Source organism: Limanda limanda, chromosome 13 (assembly GCF_963576545.1).
Source record: "Limanda limanda chromosome 13, fLimLim1.1, whole genome shotgun sequence".
NCBI classification, from domain to species: domain Eukaryota; kingdom Metazoa; phylum Chordata; class Actinopteri; order Pleuronectiformes; family Pleuronectidae; genus Limanda; species Limanda limanda.
In genome coordinates, this window is record NC_083648.1 from 17,201,788 (window position 1) to 17,222,054 (window position 20,267).

General features: G+C 41.6%; 1 protein-coding gene across 1 annotated transcript; it reads right to left on the reverse strand.

Moving 5' to 3' along the window:
* Window positions 1-1,158: 1,158 nt before the first annotated feature.
* ptger4c (prostaglandin E receptor 4 (subtype EP4) c) lies at window positions 1,159-2,744 on the reverse strand. The gene is made up of 2 exons (XM_061084761.1): window positions 1,878-2,744; window positions 1,159-1,755 (listed from the first exon to the last, which is right to left on the reverse strand). The coding sequence occupies exons 1-2, from the start codon at window positions 2,730-2,732 to the stop codon at window positions 1,159-1,161; spliced, it is 1,452 nt and encodes a 483-aa protein (XP_060940744.1). The 5' UTR covers window positions 2,733-2,744.
* Between the last annotated feature and the right edge of the window lie 17,523 nt (window positions 2,745-20,267).

Sequence of the window (20,267 nt, forward strand, 5' to 3'; positions counted from 1 at the left end):
ACTTTACCCATTGAAGATTCAAAGTGTTTTCTCCAAGTCTCCAGCTGACCTCTACTATGACTTTTGTGGTAACAACTCTACTTTTCTTTTCCCCGGTCAACTCGCATGAGACATTTTGTGTTATAGCGCCACCTTTTGGCGTAATACGTAAAATTTGCTCCTGTGGTCACCAGTTTCAAGTGAAGTGAGTGTGACTCTCCTGCCACCTGTCTGTCAAACAGGTTCAAAACAGATCATTCATCTCCAACCAACAGAGCAGGTAATGTCTTTAGTGTCACTTTATTCTCTGCACAGACCCACCAACAAATCCAGCAATCACCTGAACACCACCACTTAAACCAACAATAAATATATATATGTATGTATACATATTTTTGTTATTTAAAAAAAACTGATGTGTTTAATTTGGCTGTTTACAAGAGCACATATCAAAACATCATATGGAAATGCAATGCAGTGCAATATAAATCAAAATTAAAAATGATTTCAGGAGGTCTACATTCAGTTGTCCCTGCATCATGAAACACTGTGGAATGGCATCGAGAAAATTAGCAGCATTTTTAAAAAAAAGTATGAGATTCAGTGTAACGACCACACATCAGGAAAAAACGTGTTTTCCAAATGGCACATGTGAATTCATACAGTTTATCAAACTCTTAGTAGAGTCACACATTTGTACCCACAGGGTATGATGATATTACTGAGCATACATTTCCATGGTTGGAAATGGTCACCACAGGCTTCATCTAATGGTGACTGTGGACTTTCAGTAGAAGTTAGAAATCGGATCTTTCTAAAACTACCAGTGATACTGTGCAACTTTTGATATCTTCTAAGTGAACTGTGAACATAATGATTTGAGGTTGAGGCAGAATCCTGCGGTTTCCTGAGCCTCATGTGAACAAACACACGTTTCTGGAAATATAAAAACTAGATGTGTCATCCTGCACAATCAGCTGAGTTAAATGTTCCTTTAAAACATTCAAAGTAAATGCACAAACCTTTCTGCAGCATTAAATCATACAATAGATGTGTAGTTTAGAGTTTATCACGTACAGCATTGATATTTCTCAGTTAAATGAATATATCCACCTTGCTGTGGAGACAGAAAGCTGCCAGACTTTTAAATATTTCTAAACATGTGTTGACAAATGTCCATCAGAGACACTTCTGTGACTGACAGGAGCTCGGTGTGCTGAACGTGCATGTGACAATGTCCACTCTCATGACTTGCCCAGAGAGCGGCTGTGTCGAGCTGCGTCCTGGAGAAGACTCGGCCGCCACCTCCTGTCCAGGATCAGCCTCTTTTTCCTCCTCAGACCCGAGGATGGTGGTCGACTCCACGCTGAACGGGTGAAAGTTGACCCGGGCGGTGTCGTACTCCCACGCTTGTCTCATTGCGAAGTCTGTGAAGGTTTGATTCTTGATGGACGCCTGGTGCTCCAAGTCGTTCCTGTAGCTGGCCGTGCGTAATGACGCGTAACTGGTGTCGTTGCTGTTTAAAGTAGGAGGGGAGTGTTGACCTTCGACCCAGCCCATGTTGCTTCTGCGACCATCCCTGACGTGCGCCACCGTCCTCTTCAGCCCCTCGCAGCCCTTCAGCAGCAGGTTTTTCCGGCACAGAATGTAAACCCAGGGGTCTAATATGGGGTTGAATGAAGCGAAGCGGATCGCCAACAAGTCGCTTCGGTAGTCAGGCTTCCCCCCAGCAGAGATATAGGCAGGGTCAAACAGCTGGTTGACGAAGATTCGCACCTGTCAGGTAAAACATGAGGAAAGAGAAAGTCAAAGATTATGTTATAATATCAAATGAAAGAATAATTAAACTTGTTTGGCACATACGTCGTGCGTAAAGACAGTTGGATTATAGTTCTCACCACTAAAGGGATGGAGCAGACCAAGAAAACGATGGTCATGAGGATCAGCAGCCCGAACATCTGGATCTCCGCCGCCGAGGTGACCGACGGCAGCCGGGGGAAGAGGCGACGTGAACCTCCCTGATCACACGACTCCGTCCGGACTATCCCCGTCCTCTGGTTCATCCCCACCAGCGACCTGCACACCGCCAAGTTGCAAAACACTGTCACTGCGATCAGCACCAGCATCACGCCGCCGTACAGGAAGGAGTAGCAGGCTGCCAGTGGATCCATCGCCCTCCAGTTCAGAAAGCACCAAGTCCCGGGGAAGTGTCTGACATGCTGCCCGAAGCCAAAACTGGGCATAATGCACAACACGATGTTAGCGAGGTAAACGACCAGGAGCACAAAACGCGCCATCGTCCGGTCTATGTGCTTGGAGTAGAAGTACGCATGGTTTATGGCCAGGTAGCGCTCCACGGCCATGGCGCACAGGATGGACATCCCGGCTGAGCCGAAGAAGAGCATGGAGAAGGAGAAGAAGTGGCAGAGCAGCGCGCCTCCAGGCCAGCGGTTGGCGACGTACGTGGCGATCACCACTGGGCTGGTGAAGCAGGTGCCCAGCAGGTCCGTGATGGCCATCCCGCAGACCAGGGTGTAGAAAGTGGTTTCCTTCTGTTCCTTTTTGGAGATGCACAGCACGGCTATGGCGATGAGGTTCCCCAGCACCCCCACGGAGAACATCGTGGCTGAAGTGACCAAAGACTTGGACTCGAGCCGGAGCGCACTGTGGTTGTGGCTGAGACACAGAGAAGGCTGCAGCGGCTCAGAAACGTTCGCGTCCAGTTCTCCAAACGCGAGAGAGTCGTTGATCATTATTACAACCAACAACGCGCAATGGGTGAAAGTGCAAGAACTTTACCAGGAAAGCAAACGCGTTGTAGAAAAATGCCCAGTGACACAAACTCAACCACAGTGAAAACAAACCTAAAGTGCACCACACCGGAGTGAAGCTTGTCCTTGTCCTGTTGCCAGAAGCGTCTCTGTGCCTCGATGCGCCCACATGAAGGTGTGTCTGCAGCTTGTGTTTACACCGCACGGTGCTGCGGGGTTTTTAAGCGGCGTGCTGATGTCAGGGTGGTGACGTGCGGGCTGTGAGCGCGGTCACCGAGGTTTCCCAGGATCACGTATGTTAGTGTCAATGCTCCACACTTCTCACTGCATGCACGCCACGTCGCAGCCTCGGGGGTAAAATACCAACAGCTCAATAAAACCCAAAGATCCCAACTCCACCATCTGGGATCATTAAGCACAAAGCCCCCAAAAGCTAATGAGCCCAGAGTTGCTTTGGATTTGCCCAACATTGCATTTCCATAATGAATAACCACAAAGTGTATTCTGGATTGATAGAGTTATATGAAGAGTGCATATTAACAACTGAGAGGAGAGATGTCTTATAAGAACTAAGGAAGGACACTCCTCCACCAAGGCTATTTGGCCACTTTATCACAATATTGCCATAAGTATCAGATTAGATACATATACCATTTACACTGTAATGATCTGTTAACTTCTTAGATTAAAATCAGTGAAATAATCATTCTCTGATAGAAATGAAATAGATATTTGTTACCATACAGTTACTGAATAAAGATGAGCCCCCAAATATACTTGTTTGATTCACAAAAGCTGGATTATTATCCATATCTGTACGCATGTTAACACCAGAGAAAAATGGCTTCTTCTCTGTCGCTTAATGCACCCTTTCTCCAAGTGTCACGGTAATCTGTACAGAAGCTTTTGGGTAATCCAGCTAACTAACAAAAAAAAAGTGCAGATGAAAACATAGCTTCACTGGCAGAGGTGATTAAGACAAGTTAACTTATCCTAACTGGATCATAACTAGGGATGGGTATCGTTTGGTTTTTATCCGATACCGGTTCCTAACCGATACTTTTAAAACGATACCGGTGCCTAAACGGTGCCTGAACCGATACTTTTTTCAAAAAAGTGCACAAAACGATGCTTGACTAAGAAAGGCTTTTTATATTGCCAAATATATTAACTGTTTAAAGCAGATTATAAATATAAATAAATACAAAACCCTTTTTAACTTAAAACTATGAATAACATACGAACTGTAAAAAAAATTTTACACTATACTTAAATAAATAAAAATAAAGACAAAACACACACACTCTGACTCGTGACTCTGACTTCGGTGCCTGAGCCAAATGAAGACTGAGGGTCGCTTTCCCGTCACTCAGAGACCCCCGTACCTCCGCGGCTGGGGCTCGCAGGCAGGCTTCGGCCCCCCGCCTTCGTCCCCCTAAAATGCGGTCGCTGTTATGAAACATTTCTCGGCGTGGTCTTCGTTCCTCCCGCCCCGAGCCTTTCCAAGCCGACCCGGAGCCGGTCGCGGCACACCGCCACGGAGGAAATGCGCCCGGGGGGGGGCGGGGGGGGGGCAGCCAGCACCGGGGAGAGGTGCGCGGAAACAAGAGTCTGTCCACCGGCGGCCGTGGGGTCCGCGGGGGGGGGGGCCCGGCGGGAGCCGCCGCTTCCCGTGAAGGAAGGAGCGGAAGTGTGAGGAGGCGGGACGAGCGGAGACCTCAGGCTTCGATTGGCTCAGGCACCGAAATGAGGCACCGGAATCTCCGTTGCATTTCGGTCCGGGTAGGTACCGGTTGTATTGGAACCGGTTCCATATTGGAACCGGTTCTCGGTACCCAACCCTAATCATAACATGGAAAAGTTGATCAGATAGAAATAAAATCAGTTTCCGGACCCTTATGTGACACAGCATTAAAAGCAAAACCATAGGATTGATGTCACAAATCGTGTCACAACTTCAGCACCAAGGTCAACGCCTTCACCACAATCAGCACCAGGAACAGAGGCAGTGGACACTGCTGCTATAAACCCTCCATTTAACTGTCATCCATAAGTGACTGTTGCAGTGGAGCAGTGGAGCAAAACAGGAATTGATAAGTTAATGTCCAAGAAGTTTGTATGAAAACAAATTAATAGAAAGATATTTAAACAAACTGGGAGTGTTCTTTTTGTGTGATTTGAAGTCTAACTTCCATGAAGTGTGAAATTAGCCTCATCATAACCATCTGCACCTCTACTGCTTCATTCATACTTTTCTCTCACCTCATATATATATTTTTCATAAGCCCTACACCTCTGTGGTTCTCATGATGCCATTCTATTTATTTTTTTTATTTCCACTAGAGTTCCTTTAATAAATCACATTCATGTGTCTTCCGGTCCATGAAGCTGATTATAATTTAATGAGTATTCTTATCAATAATTCAGGAATTCTTAGAAGAAATTTAATGGAGGCATGATTTTGTTTTGAAGATTGTTTAAGCTCCACTTTAATCTCTGACAGAGTCTGTGCCAACTGAGTTAAGGTGGTGCTGATTACGCACAAACTGAAAGCGCAGATGAAATAAAAAATAAATAACATCATACCTGTATCTGCTGCCTGCGCCTCAGGTGTCCTAACAGCATCGATTTGTTCTCGGTGTATTGTGAAGATGAGTCACGGAATGAACAATAAAGTGTCCTGTTGAAATTCTCCTGGGGGATTTATTTAGAGTATAACCCACAGCATGTGTTACAGCTGTTAATGGTGTACGGTGGAAGATGAGCCTTTTAGCTACTCAATTCAAAGTAACAATACACTGTAAAAAGTCGCCTGTGACAATTCACATGTTTACTTAGATCATTATTACAAATGCATTAATGTTGAATCAACATTTTACGGTAATAATAAATATTATTGTTGATTAGATATTAATAAATACTAACATAATGTTAAACCTTTTCACGTAGGCCTATTTCTGTGCAAGTCTTATACATCCAAAACAAACCTAATAGCCTGTTAACTATAAATTAAGTTAAAAACAATACATCTCATGAAAGGTATGAAGTAGCATAAAATGGATATCTCAGAGATACATGTTTTTATTATATCTTATGTAGCTTTATTACCTGTATAGTTGTGAGCTACGCTTCCCACAGTTGATTTCTATCAGGTGGTAGTATGTTCCATGTTGTCTGTTGTAGTGTTGTGATATGTGTAGAACTGATGGTTTCACACAAATGAACAATGCATTCATTTGAATTTGAATATAAACTACAATATAGTGTGGCGTCTTCATATAGGCCACAGGTGTGCCAATAAATATCTTAACTGTACAGTACACTACTATACTACACACACACACACACAGACACAGACACACACACACACACACACACACACACACACACACACACACACACACACACACACACACACACACACACACACACACACACACACACACACACACACACACACACACACACACACACACACACACACAAACACACACACACACAGCAGCAGCAACATAATCTAGTAAGGTGAAAATGAAAGAATTCATCATAACCTTAGGGGGAAAGCTCTGTCTAATTGTATACTGTGTGTGGGAGGCTGGGGTTCTCCGTCTCTGTCTGTGTAAGTAGATTCCTCTCCTCCTCTCGTGGACTGATGCCTCATGGGTACGTGTGTGTTTGCAGCTCAGTCTGCCCAACGCACTGTAACACAATAAGCTCTCAGACGTCAGTGGCTCTGATGCCCACACATAGCAATACATTCTCTCTCTCTCTCTCTCTCTCTCTCTCTCTCTCTCTCTCTCTCTCTCTCTCTCTCCCTCTCTCTCTCTCTCTCTCTCTCTCTCTCTCTCTCCCCACACCCCCACACACACACACACACACACACACACACACACACACACACACACACACACACACATAGTAGTGTCTTAATGACTTCAGAAGACATTACGTTGACTTACATTCATCTCCTGGAGACTTACTCTAGCTTTTTTATAACTACTACTTTACTCATTCTTACCTAGTCCTTACAGTTTTTCACAATTGTTAACACACGATTTTCAAAACAATAACGGCTTTCTCAAAAATGCACACAGAAAACTCAAAACCTCACACACAAAATGCTAAACCTGACACTCCCTTTGCAAGATGGCTCTTTGCCATCAAATCTCTTCACTGTTCACAAAATAGAACTCGTGTTTTCATTTGGTACACACAGCCATATTTTCAAATGACACACACATACCATTTATTGAGTACACACAACTAAGCATTTGCTTGCACACTTCCAAGCATTTACAGCACACTGAAGTGCAAAATTGAAAACACAATCATCGAACTGGAACATATCATATGAATGACAATGACTCTGGAGAATTAGCCATTTCTCCTTTTGTAAACTGTATCAGTGTAGGCCTACTTTTTTCATAGTCAAAAATAAAACAGCACACAAATATGCAGCAAAAAAAGGTATATTTCGGTACACACAGAGAACAGTACAGTACTGACAGACAGCATGAGAATTAAAGTTCAACACAGTGGGCTACAGTGAGACACTGTAGAAAAGGAACAATATTGGATTACAGGTACAATACATGCATGTGTCAGTGCTGAATGTTTGGTACTAACAAGCATAAACTCTCTCCGTAACTCCTTGATGCGTCTGTGTTCCGTTCGAATGGGACCCTGTACACTTGTTTCATCCGCATGGCATTCCTATGAAGAATACGGTCTAATGTAGAGAGGATGGTGGTCTGGACGTTTCTAAATGGAGCATGGTCAGCCAGGATCCTAGTTTTTATTTGTCTGAGTGTGATAGCGTTGTTCTCATGAACCATATCTACAATTTCAGTCTCCTGTTCGGCTGTGAAAATGAGTGTTCTTCCTCCACGGTGTTTTTCTCTTTCAATCCTGCAAAATATAAATACTGTGAGCACACTGTATTCTATTGTATTCCATTGTTCATCAAACAAAACAGAGGCTCAAGGCACTTTTATGCTGCAGTCCTGATTGCAAATTGCTCAACAGACCTGAATGTTTAGAGATTTGAGGATTTGTGTGTTGTAGGTTGATGCTTTGATATTTTACTTGAGAAGTGTGTGCAACAACTGAACATTGTGTGTAGTGTTTTGACAACAAGGTGTTGTGTAATTTACATCAGAGTGTAAAGAAGGAAAGTCAGAGTCTAATGAGATAAGGGAGTGTGAAGTAGTGCCAAATTGGGTCAAGCTATTGGTACATGAAGTGAATGTTGTGCAAATTGTGCCGAATTTTTGCTTTTTGTGTGTTAACAACTGAGAAAAACTGTAAACTGAACTTAATCCTGAGCCTAAACCTAAATTCTTAACTAAACCTAAATCCAAATCGTTGTTTTAAGATGAGGACTTGTATTTTTCTTAAGGAGGACAAGGCCCCATAATGTAAACTTGTGGTAAGATTGTGGTCCCGACAGCATTATTATTAGCTGCACTACACCTATCTTCCTCTCTCTCTCTCTCTCTCTGTCTCTTGAAAGGCCACCCACATACTAATACAAAGGGGGTTAAATGTGGATTTCTCGTGTGTGTGTGTGACTGGAATTGGTCTTCTCACCTACATAGTGCGATGTGATCTTTAGGGACTCTCCATTCATATAACAGGACTTTTCTTGGAGCCTTTAATCAAGTGTCCTTGTAGGAATGTGGTGTCAGGAGAAATACTGATGTGTGCTGATATACACACTTTTAGTTAGTCTCCATACAATCCTACATCTGCAGCAATTGTACAGAGTCACATTTCTTAACACCTTAAATATATTTATATATTATAATCCACACATTTTTCTTGAGAAATTACGAAAAAGGTCAAATGGCTTGGTAATGCAATGTCAAAGAAAGTGGTAAGAAATCCCAGGATGTGACCTTTTAACTGGATCCAGAGTCAAATTTAATGGCCTGAGCCATAAGTCTCATTCTGCTATATAAGTTCCTCCTTAGCTGTGGTTGGAACAGGAGCTTTGCAAGATTCTCACTGCTTATTATGTACAAAACACCATTTATTGATTTTTCTGTCTTGAAATGAATATAAGTTAGGTATTGATCAGCAGGTAATCAGGTCACAAGCATTATTATACCGGCCTGACTGCTGACACGCAATTAAAACAATTATTTTGCTTCATGATAATTAGATATCAAGTGATCTGAATGAAAATGATCCCAGCGATGACTTTCACAGTTCAAATTAAAGAAACGTGTTTGCAAAGCTTATCCCAAACCCATACAGCAACATGTTTTTTGTCTAGTATTTACACAGGCGTTATGGCGATGGTTTAAACGTTTTTGGGAATTACAATTATTTGCTTTTGTGCCAAGAGTTTGATTAGAATTATGACCAAACCTACCAGAAAATATTAGCCCTTGAACAAAAAAAAATTAGGTTTACCATCCATTTACATGGCGGAAGTGAGATATTGGATGTACACTGCTGCTGTGAGACGAACGAGATTCTTTGGCTTCACATTGGGGAAGGTTCACATGGTTGGATGTGCCTGAAGACTGAAACCCTCCTCCTGGACGCCCACGCTTTGCATCACCGCTGTTTTACCAGACCTGCAGTTAGTCACAGCAGAAACTCCCAGTAGAACATCACGTGTTTTCAAAAAGCTTGGACTTCTCTCAGCCTGCATATAAACTGTTGATTCTCCTCTGAAGTATGTGAGCGCCTGAAGGATTAAGAGCTTGTTAGGAAGCCCAAGTATAGAATCACAAGAACAGAGCAGCAGACCAAAAGAGAGTAAGGTACACCGGGAGAGACTTTATTTAAGTGTTTGGTGTTTTTATGTCTTACTGTGAGAGCTGTGACCAGAAGCATTATGTTTTGAAGTTTCCACCCCTCAGTTCAAATTACGGCTACATTCCTACATCTCTTCTCCCATTGAAAACATCTTTCAAAGTCTTCATTTCATTGTGCTTGGACAGACAGGGATCTACATTGCAGTTGAATGGGTGGAAGCATTCAACCTCCCCACAGTATTTATAGTAGTTACACTCCCATCATTCAGTCACACACACACTCCTGAGGGAGTAACATATTGACGTAGAGTTTCCTTCCTGGGTAGAGTGACTGAATGATATGCGGCAATGACGTCTGCGTCCCCGCTGTTATTCGATGGTGATGGTGATGCTACTGTCTTTATGTCGTCACGCTGCTCAGTGGCGGGGGGTTATTGCGTCTCTCCGATGTCATCATCCAGCTCTAAATGATCTTTCTACTTCCACCACTGTTTCCTCCAATCACACAGCTCCTGCTGCAGGCTGCCAAGCTCAATACACTGGGGAGGCTAAAGCTCATTTAGACCCTCTACCCTCGCCTTCAATCTTTCCTTTTTCCTCCTTGGGCTTCTCTCTTTTGTCTCTTGTCCTTCCATTTAATGTATGACTTAATTTTCTCTCTTCTCTTTTTTAAAATTATGTTTAGTGTTATCAGCTTGTTTATAAGGCTGTTATTTATTTTTCCAGCTGGTACGTTACAAATGAATAACATCTGTTTTCGTAGGCCTGCTCTGGGGTCCATTAAACACTACTGGTGTGATACCCCAGGAGCACTGGATATCTGTTCCTCCCACATACACATACACAAACGCACACACACACACATACACAAAGACACAATCACTTGACATTTGTTTTCTCATGTACTTCTGAATGCTAACATCCCACACATGTCCTGCTACATGTCAGTGTAGGTCAGCCGTCCGTTTGTATATATGCAGTGCATGTGTGTGCATCCCACACATCTCCGTCCATCTCGTCTCTGCTCCTCAGCCTGGAGCTATGTGCAGTGTAAGTGGTAAATTCATTGACCCTGCCACTTCGCAAAATGTGTTTAAAGGTATTTGAGTTGTTTTAAACTGAATAAATTGGCACCAATATTGCTGATAGACAGCTCTGACATTAAGCTGCACATAGAATGAACGGAAATACATCAGACGTCAACTTAAAAACTGTCTGTGGAGGTGTATTTGGGATTTTAGAGATATCAGTGAGCAGTGGCGGCTGGTGCTAGAATGTTTTCGGGGGGTGCAGTTTATTTATTTTTTGTTGGGGGGGGAAACAAACTGAAGCCAGACTAAAACAACACACCACACAATGTGCCAATCCTGTAGCCTCACTCGAGCTGCTGTGCAATGCTTAGCCTGCTGCAAAAGTGCAGCCTCATTGTGTCTAAGTGGCTGTGGCAGCTTTCATGCCGTTTGAAACAGCACAACAGGGGACGACATGAAAGGCTTTACTTACACCACATCCAGTCAGCCACCTGTTACTCATAACGAGAGCGGGAGAAGCTCCGGTCACCAGATCTTTGCCGGTCATCTCGCAGCGGTAGTAACTCAGTGACGGCGGATGTACCTGAGACGCCGTCGAGGGTCGGCCAATAGCATTCGTTTCAATGCCTACTGGCTGTAAATAAAGGTGGGAGTGTCTGTGTCACAGAGAGCTGTGTCCCGTGGAAAACCTGCAACATTTAATTAAAGAGTAGCTTCAGGTCCTGTGGTGCCCAAAGATTTATGGATATCTATACACTTTCATTTGCCCGGCGCCCCACACAACTGCTTACCAGGAGCATTCTACGGGTAAAATATTATTATATAATTCAATTATGTTCAACAATTTTATTTAGGCTTTTTTTTGTATCAGGATGTTGGAGAGGGTGTCCTTAAAGCTGTGCAATAGTTTATTGTCTTTTTCAAGGATAAATGGGAAGAAACGGAAACAATCCAACTGGTCCACTGCCCATCTGTAGTTGCCATGGCAACCAAGGTCATAAGATATGATGGACCAAGCCTCCGGTTGAGGGAATAAACAATCATGCAGGTAAACCTCAGGGTCACAAGGTAAACATTCTTTCCTTTGGAGGATATAGGGGTATTAATGTACAATATTTACAATATAATATAACATTTGACATTGGTCTGTTTCATTCATTGTCAAAGCTTTGGTGATCTTCACAGATTTGTTAATAGATGCTGTGGTCACAGTTAGACTGTATCTCTCCTTCATTCCTTCATTATATATTATATAAAATCCCTGGTTCTTCACTTCAGATCAATCAGTCTATTCACACAGTACGAACACCACAGTTCATTTTCCTATAGTTTCAGTAATCGTCTCCTACTTTGAGTTTCCTCAGCTTAATCGTTTAAACGTTACGTCGGACACGGAGGTTATATTTTCATCAGCATCAGTTATTTAACAGTAAAAAACACTTGATGGAACTGGATGGAGAAATGTGAAATGGATCAGACCTCCACCTGCTCCACTCCACTTTCAGACGATGTTCAACTTGAACTATTACAACACCTCTATGTCTGACTGGGTTTTGCATCCTAAATTGCAACATTGCACATATCAGAATGACCTTATTTGACAGGAGGTGTCAGGACCTGCATGAAAAACAATTTTCAGAGTAGGGGGATAATAAAATGTTAACGTTTATCGCACATCTCGATTCTCCTCAAATGAGGTTCAATAAATGCTTCTGGTTACGATGTTAGTCACTTAGGGAAGACCCCCCCCCCCTCTCTCTCTCTCTCTCTCTCTCTCTCTCTCTCTCTCTCTCTCTCTCTCTCTCTCTCTCTTGCTCTCTCCCCCCTCTCTCTCTCTGGAGATGATAACTGGCTCACCATGTTCAGCCAGAGAGCTGCCATCAGTACTAATGGTCCTCCATCATGGGCTTTCACTTCATGGGTCAGATGGCTGTAGGATATTGAACATTTTCATCATGAGCTGCAACTTATACAACCACACACACATTCTCACCAACACACACACAAAACACAACAACACTCACTGCCAACAGATCTGTACCAACTTTCTGAAAAACAGATCCAATGTTCAACATGTCGGTGCATACTAATTAGTCTAATTAAAAATTGAATGTGCATGTGTGTGGAGAGAAAAACTGCACACCCACGTCTCTGTAACGTTTGGAATCTATTTAACTTTTTGTACTAATGTAAAGACATTTTAAATGATTCATGCCTCTTTATCAAGGATGGGTAATCATATGTATCAGTGGTGGGTTGTAAGTTTTCATTTCAGACAAAGACCTGCAGGCACCTGACTTACACACACACATTGGATCACAGAGAAGCGACGGAGGTCATCGGCTGCAGCGTTTGCACCACTCCTGACTCGCACTGAAGGATGAAAAGATGACATGCATTGTTTAAAAGATTTTTGACTACATCAGTTTGTTCACCCTGTCTGTCTAAACTGTGATCTTGAAAATGATGTGATAATATTCAGGCAACAAAATAGCTGTTTATATTCCCATGAATGTTTGTCATTTGTAGGACAATACATTTATTTATAACTGATCGACTAAAGGTTTTTTGTACATCTGGCATGAAGTATTCTCCTTTTTTTTTTAATTTTCAGGTTGTTAGTTTTACCTTGAAAAAAAGCCTGACGATACATGTCTAAGAATTAGTTATTAAAAGCTTTAAAATCTGATAGTGGTGCCAGTGTTTTAATGGACTTGTACCTGTAGCATCACAGCCACACACAATGCAGACCACCCACTGCCCACTCTTCTGTTATTAACGAGACACTCACTTGTGTTATGAGCAGTCGTCTCCCCTCATCTCTCCTCCAACCACTACTTCCACAGTTTAATCTCCAATGATGAGACACTAGATGTTACTCCCATCACAGAACCCTTAAGTATCCGTGTCACACAATCCCACATGTCTGAATACTGAAGAGGAGACCGTGAGAGGATGAATATCACATTATCCACAGAATTTCTAGAGAGATCAGAGAAACCAGGAGGCTTAATGAAACCTGCCCCAAGAGTGTCAGGTTTCATATCTCTGTAATAGAGCAAATTTATCATCGTCTTTCATTGTGTGAAATGAAAACAATAATGTGTTTTTTGAATTATCACTATAATGAAACAATGCAATTTACACGTTTTCGCTTTTACTCTCACTGACATAATTTGTCCCCTAACCATCAAAATTGAATAACTAACCACAACTGTTACACTCAAGCAAAAAAGTCAGAAAGTACAGACCAGCCAAAATATGTGTGTGTGTGTGTGTGTGTGTGTGTGTGTGTGTGTGTGTGTGTGTGTGTGTGTGTGTGTGTGTGTGTGTGTGTGTGTGTGTGTGTGTGTGTGTGTGTGGTTAGATTTTAAGGGCTTTAGGTTATGCTTTTATTACGGTTTAAGTTGTTTCTGAGACACTTAATATCTCATCTGTTGAAATCCTCTACTTTTCTGCTGATCTTGAAATCAGCAGAAAAGTTTGCTTCCATCAGGCAGCAAACTTTTCCCGGATTACCAACCTTAACTTTAAGGGATAAGGAACGTGTGTGTGTGTGTGTTTGTGAGACGGAGAGAGATAAATCTCCAGACTCCATCAGATTGGCAGAGTCACGACCAAACTCTATTCTGTAATCCCTTCAGTCATTTAGAATATTCCTAACCCTGAGTTTCCGGTGTCCAGGCCAGTTTTCCTCTGTATTCTGTCACATCTATCTCCATAGGCATTTCCTGTTTGGATTTTCTCTTCCTCGTCTCATCACCTGCACTTGCTCAGCTGTGACCTCACTGCCTCCTCTGACTCTCCACAGTGCTTCGACAACACACTGGTGATAACAATCCATCCCTCAAACCAAAAGTCACACACAATAAATAACTTATTAAACAGTTTCAGCTTGTGAGTCTGTGATCTTTGGTCTTAAGACGAGTCGTTTAACAACACATTTCTTTATGTGAACAGCCTCCACCTCAACGTCTGTTAACTATATTTGCTTATATTTCCCATCATTTCCTGTCATCTATACTTTATTATTATGATGTTTGCAACCTCTCTGAACATCATTTACACCGAAAAAACAGAGGACAACGTTTAGAGACAGACGTATTTGGCCAACTACAATATCTATATCCCTGCTGAAAAGATCCAAGGAGGACTCGTTTCCTTCCTGCGCCAAAAAAACAGCACGCACATCACAAAGGTAATAAATCGACTACCTAATTAAAAGGAATGAATATGAGGCAAATCATTTTCACGGGCATTTAAAAGCAGTTTGAGACACCTGTTAAACGGAGCATGGAGTCACAGGCAAAGTAATTAATTGATAGAAAAATGGGTCCTTTATCAGTTGTCATCATCTCTGCCAACAGAGGAGCCGCTAACCTCAACTTAATGAAAGACGTTGACATCCGAGACACAAACCACTGAGAGGTGACGCTGAAGATGTCTTCTCTCTTCTATGGGAGGGTGTTTACTGTTTGTTTTCCTCAAACAGAATGTTAATTACCTCCGTGGAAGTTATATTTTTAACTCTGTCGATCGGTGTGTTGGTCTGTTTGTTAGTTGTATGGATTTTTAACAGGATTACACAATAACTACAAAACAGATTTCAACGAAACTTAGTTGAATGATGCGACATGGGCAAAAAAATAACCCGTTTAACTTGGGGGTGGATCCAGACTAATGGGCAGATCCAGGTTGTTGTTTTTTTCACCTTCTTTGATATTGTGAGATGGGCAGATTTTTTTCACAGATTTCCTCGGGGAATCATTTCTGGATCTTGATGAAATATGTTGGTGGACGTGGTCCAGCGGCTTGCAGTCCCATCACATATAGTCACTACCAGCCTAAGACCTGGTACTCTGGTCCAGCACCCTGCATGTTGTCTACTTTGTAGAATTGACATTACCAGGATGCTTGTGATGAAGCGAATGAGAGGAAAATGAGATTATTCAGACATGGCATTTGGGGCAAAGTGGCTAGAAAGCAAAAGTTGACCCTGTGGTGCATGGCTGCAGGGGTTTCAATGCAACATCCACCATTAGTTTGCTCAAAGATCTGTGGATCCACGGACAAGCCTTGTGCCAGACCATAAAAGAAACATATCACACTGCAGAACGCTGCAGCAAATGGAGGTAAGATCCCAACTGGGCTCCAAGAGGCTAGCGACATACACCCAGGTCTGATCAACCAACAATATTAGTCAGTGCATGTCTGATCCACTGAGTGGGGCCACATGGCTTTCATAGAACTGTCATACATGCCAGTAGCCAATCAGATTTATCTTTAGCCTCAGAGTACTCTCACCTTCAGCCTGTATCCTTGATAACAAGGCTGAAACACTTAATGTAGTCAAGGCTCACAACTGAGGTTATGTCCTTGACATCTGCTGGTGGCAACTAACACCTGCTAACATCTACTGGTAGTCGGTTAATTGTGCAGAAGACCTTCAAACATACAAGGGACATTCAACATCTTGTCCTACATTCTAAAACAATTGTAGCTTCAGGACTATATCAAACAAACATGTTGACTTTGATGCTGAATCGAAGGGGTCCTTTGGGCCTTGGCTGAGTTCTGCCATCTGCAGGGGGGCATTTTGCCTGTAATTGTTTTAAACGTGTCACAGTTGTTTCCAGCCGCACAAATGTGACAACTCAGCAGCCTCATTACTGTAGACTGAGTGTCAGTTCTCTGCCAGCACCTCTGACTTATTACTGTCTGCTGAACATGCAAAGTCACTGTCTCACCTGTCATCAGGACGGCATGAGGAGGAAAGGACAGAATATATTAGATAAACTGATGTGATAAAGACACGGTTTCAAAATGATCATTTCCCAGACTTTAATTATCTGCTTGAGCCATAGTTTAATAAGCAGATTATAATGAACTCATTTACATTTTTTTGTCAGTCACCAGCAGTATTATATTGTATATGTATATATTATCTTATGTCTCTGCAGATTTGTTTAAGCTCTACAATTGCCAAATGAAAGGAGGAAGCTATTATTGCACTAGATGTGTTTCCATGGCGATGGCACCATGGCTTCCTCAAAATCGGTCTTGGAGACAGAACATCTTGATAATTGTATAGGATTACTCAAGGTTGCAATTAAATGAAGAAAACAGAAGAGTCGAACACAATCTTGATGAAATCAGGGGTCGATGAATTTTAACAAACCATTGAGGAATATATATTCAAAATTCAATTCTTCACTGACAATTATTACTGTTTTCTACTGAGTCCCTTTTATCCCCCTTTCAAAAGGGATTGCATTCCAATGTATACATATTGTATGTCTTTAACTTTGTGCATTTTAATGTATTTAACTTATTGATCATATCTTCATATTGTCTGTGATGAGCGTCTCTACATGTTCAGATAAGCTTCAATTTAATCACCACTACAGCTTTTTTTTCAAAAGAAAAAATGGGTTGATCAAACATTACGATCGAAAAATAAAAACATGAAGAAGAAATTTGCTCTTTATTACAAACTCACTTGCTTGATGTTGGTTTCAGTCTGGTTTGGACTTCATTTTGGTTGATGTAGCAAATGTCAGATAAATATATTTCACTTGGAGTCTGCTGCCTGTCCTGTATTTGTTGTACTTAATGATGAAGGATCCTCTCATTCATCCTATTGTATGTCCTCCGTCTCTTTCAAGACATTTTCCTTTTCATCAAAGGGACCAATTTCCAGAGCCAGCCCGATATCTTAGTAAAGGATTGGGTTATTGCTGTACTGGACTCACTGTCACAGACTACGTTTGCGTTCTTAGAAACACCAGGTTGAGTCATAGGCCATATTGCTCTGAGTCTTAAGGGTACTACTTGTCTCAAAGCAGTGGGCCGGATTTGAAAGCATGCAGAAAAAGATTCTGCTCTATGTGTAGAAACATCAACATCTTACATGCAAATGTAATGCGGGCATCCAGGGTGAGGTATATTTAATGTGCAAAACCTGATTCAGATTTTCATTTTGATTTGGATCACTTTGTCTGCTTATTTAAAAATGCAAATGCTAATGTTTGTCTGTTTGTATAATGCTATGCAAATTTTAAGTGTGTTTACGTTTTAATCACAACATTGACATGCAAAGTCAAGCTGTAAAACACATGTATCATTTGGCTTTAGTTTTGTACAAGAAACTTAGTTTTCTCACTTAACCTCCACTCCCATAACATAAATATCGTTTGGATATATCTCATGCTCAGGCACAAGTTCAGATGGAAATCCATTAAGTTTAAGTAAATAAACCACCATGTAAAAGTACTCCTGTGAAAAAGTATTACTATCAAAATATGCCAGGTTATTCCATAATGTCCCCTATTACAGAAGTGAAAGTGGTCATAATTTATTGAAATCAGTACTAGCAGATAAAAGGTAAATGGAATGATGTGTAAAGCTAACTCTTTCATAAAGGATGTCTTTATATTAAAATATTTGTATTATTCTCTCCTTCCTTTCCGTACGCACACAAAACAGAGCAAAGCAACAAAAAGGTTCAGTTTACTCAACAAATCCCTTCTTCTCTCAACCCCCTATTACAGCATGAAGGGTTTGAAGGAATCAACCACATGCAAACTACATATGGCAAAGGTGTTAAAATAGAAGCCTTGCAAAGCTGTAGCTGCTCTTTATTCCACCTTTGACTTCATATTCAAAAGCTAAACATAATTGGCTGTTGAGCTGGGGATGGTAATGGTGGTGCCCTTTACTTTGGCAGGATACGATGAGGTCTCTGCCTCCGTCGGCAGATCTCTTACTGTACAGACAGACATCATAAAGGCTGGGGGCAGAGCAGAGATTACTGAGAAATAAATTATGCAAATATCCCCAAGGATATTTAGGGATAATTGGCTAACCCAAAACCTCATATAAAAACAAATAAGCACCTTTGCTCTGTGTTCTTGTGTCCAGACCTTAATTAGCTTATTATAGATGGACCAGCACAATGACAGAACCAGCTCTTTTATTGCCGCAGTGTAAGAACTCACATTTGTTAAGTTATCCCCTTTATAATTTGATACAATCACATGTCCAATAATGTCACTGGAGGATTGTGGGAGTTGAGAGCCTCCAGTATTCACCATTTGTCTATTAATGATGAGACTGTGGTCAGAATGTAAGTGGCAAAGAGCGTCCTTCTCTGCCATTTCAATAGGCTACAAGATGAGAGCCATCATATGCTAATGAAAATGTGCTCTAATGCATCTTACTGCTGATGATAATTTGCTCTGTGTGCTCAAAATCCCTCTCAAAGAAGGCTGTGCACTCATCACTTAGGGCTTTTAAATATTTCCGCATTAGAAGTATCTTTCCATTTTCACATAATGTCGGGAAATCACTGTTGCTCTTCTGTATAGCTGGAACACAAATAATTAAAAGTTGCTGTGGTTTGGACCGGTTTGGACAGAGTGATGTTGCTGTGCTCATCCTTGTAACGCATTGGCCGGAATATGTGCAGTCACGTCAGAGCCCGGTGTTTACTATAAATGTACCACGGCTGCAGCTCATGCGAGCACAGTCACCTTAAACCCTGCAGGCTTGAATCCACAACAAGCCAAGGTTCCGGTAACCTACCGACTTAATCCACTTGACGCAGAGAGTGTTGTTTTTCATAACAGGAACGATTCATTCATGATTAATCCACAAAATGGAAAACTTTTTAGTGTTTTAAGAATGTCCCCTCATTCTTAAAACACTTTTTAATCAAATGGAATTTTTATTATGGAGGTTGAAGGTCGGCCTTCAAAGAGCACTGATTAACATTTTGCCTGCAGTGAGGTCATTTCAATGGAAATTATCTATCCCCTCCACGGACTATCACCAGTATTGAAACTCTCAGAAACATATTAAAGTTAGAGCCGATTATTTTACATTGTTATGTGAAGCTGGAAGTACATTTTCTCCACACGTTTCTGATAAGGAGGCTTAAGGCCAATGCTATTCATTATTATTATAAAAAGAAAAATATGCAAAAGAACAGAAGCTATAGAATATTGAGCATCCCATTGTGATGGTCCTTGTCCATATTGTCGGTGGCTGTCTCTGAGGTGAAGCTGGATGCGGCTGCTGGTTGGAGGACCTGACTGCAGCATCCAAACAGATCAGGAGAACCTGAACCTCTCTAGGATGCGCTGGGCTGCGTCATCCCCGTTGACCTGGGGTCATCAGGGGTCTTGTCAACACATTGTGATTTAACCGTATCATGGTGATGGCGAGCACTGCAGGTCATCATCTTGTCCTGTTTTTGGACGAGCAGTGAAGTGCTGGCACTTATACAAGTGTGTCCTGCAAAGATTGAAAGGACCATTCACTGTTTAAGATGAGAAATAAGAAATAAATGACAAACACTACGCTGAGAAATTAGAATTTCTAATGCTTTCAGATACAGAAACAAAGTAGGTGACCGCTTTTAAATGGCATTTGAATCGAGCTCTTAATGAGAAAACGTGTCTGCCTCCTGAATGGTGAAAACATAACCAGTCATGGACTTTGGAAGAAAAACTGACGGATAAGTTTAAAATATTTTTAAAAAATGTATCCACACATCACAATGAATATAACACAATACATTGTGCTTATATCCTTACTATATGTTTTTTATTCTAGAATCTTTATAATTAAAAACCTGCGGAAATATATATATATACATATGTGTATGTGGGTGTGTGTGTGTGTGTGTATGTGTGTGGTTACATTTAAAATACATATGT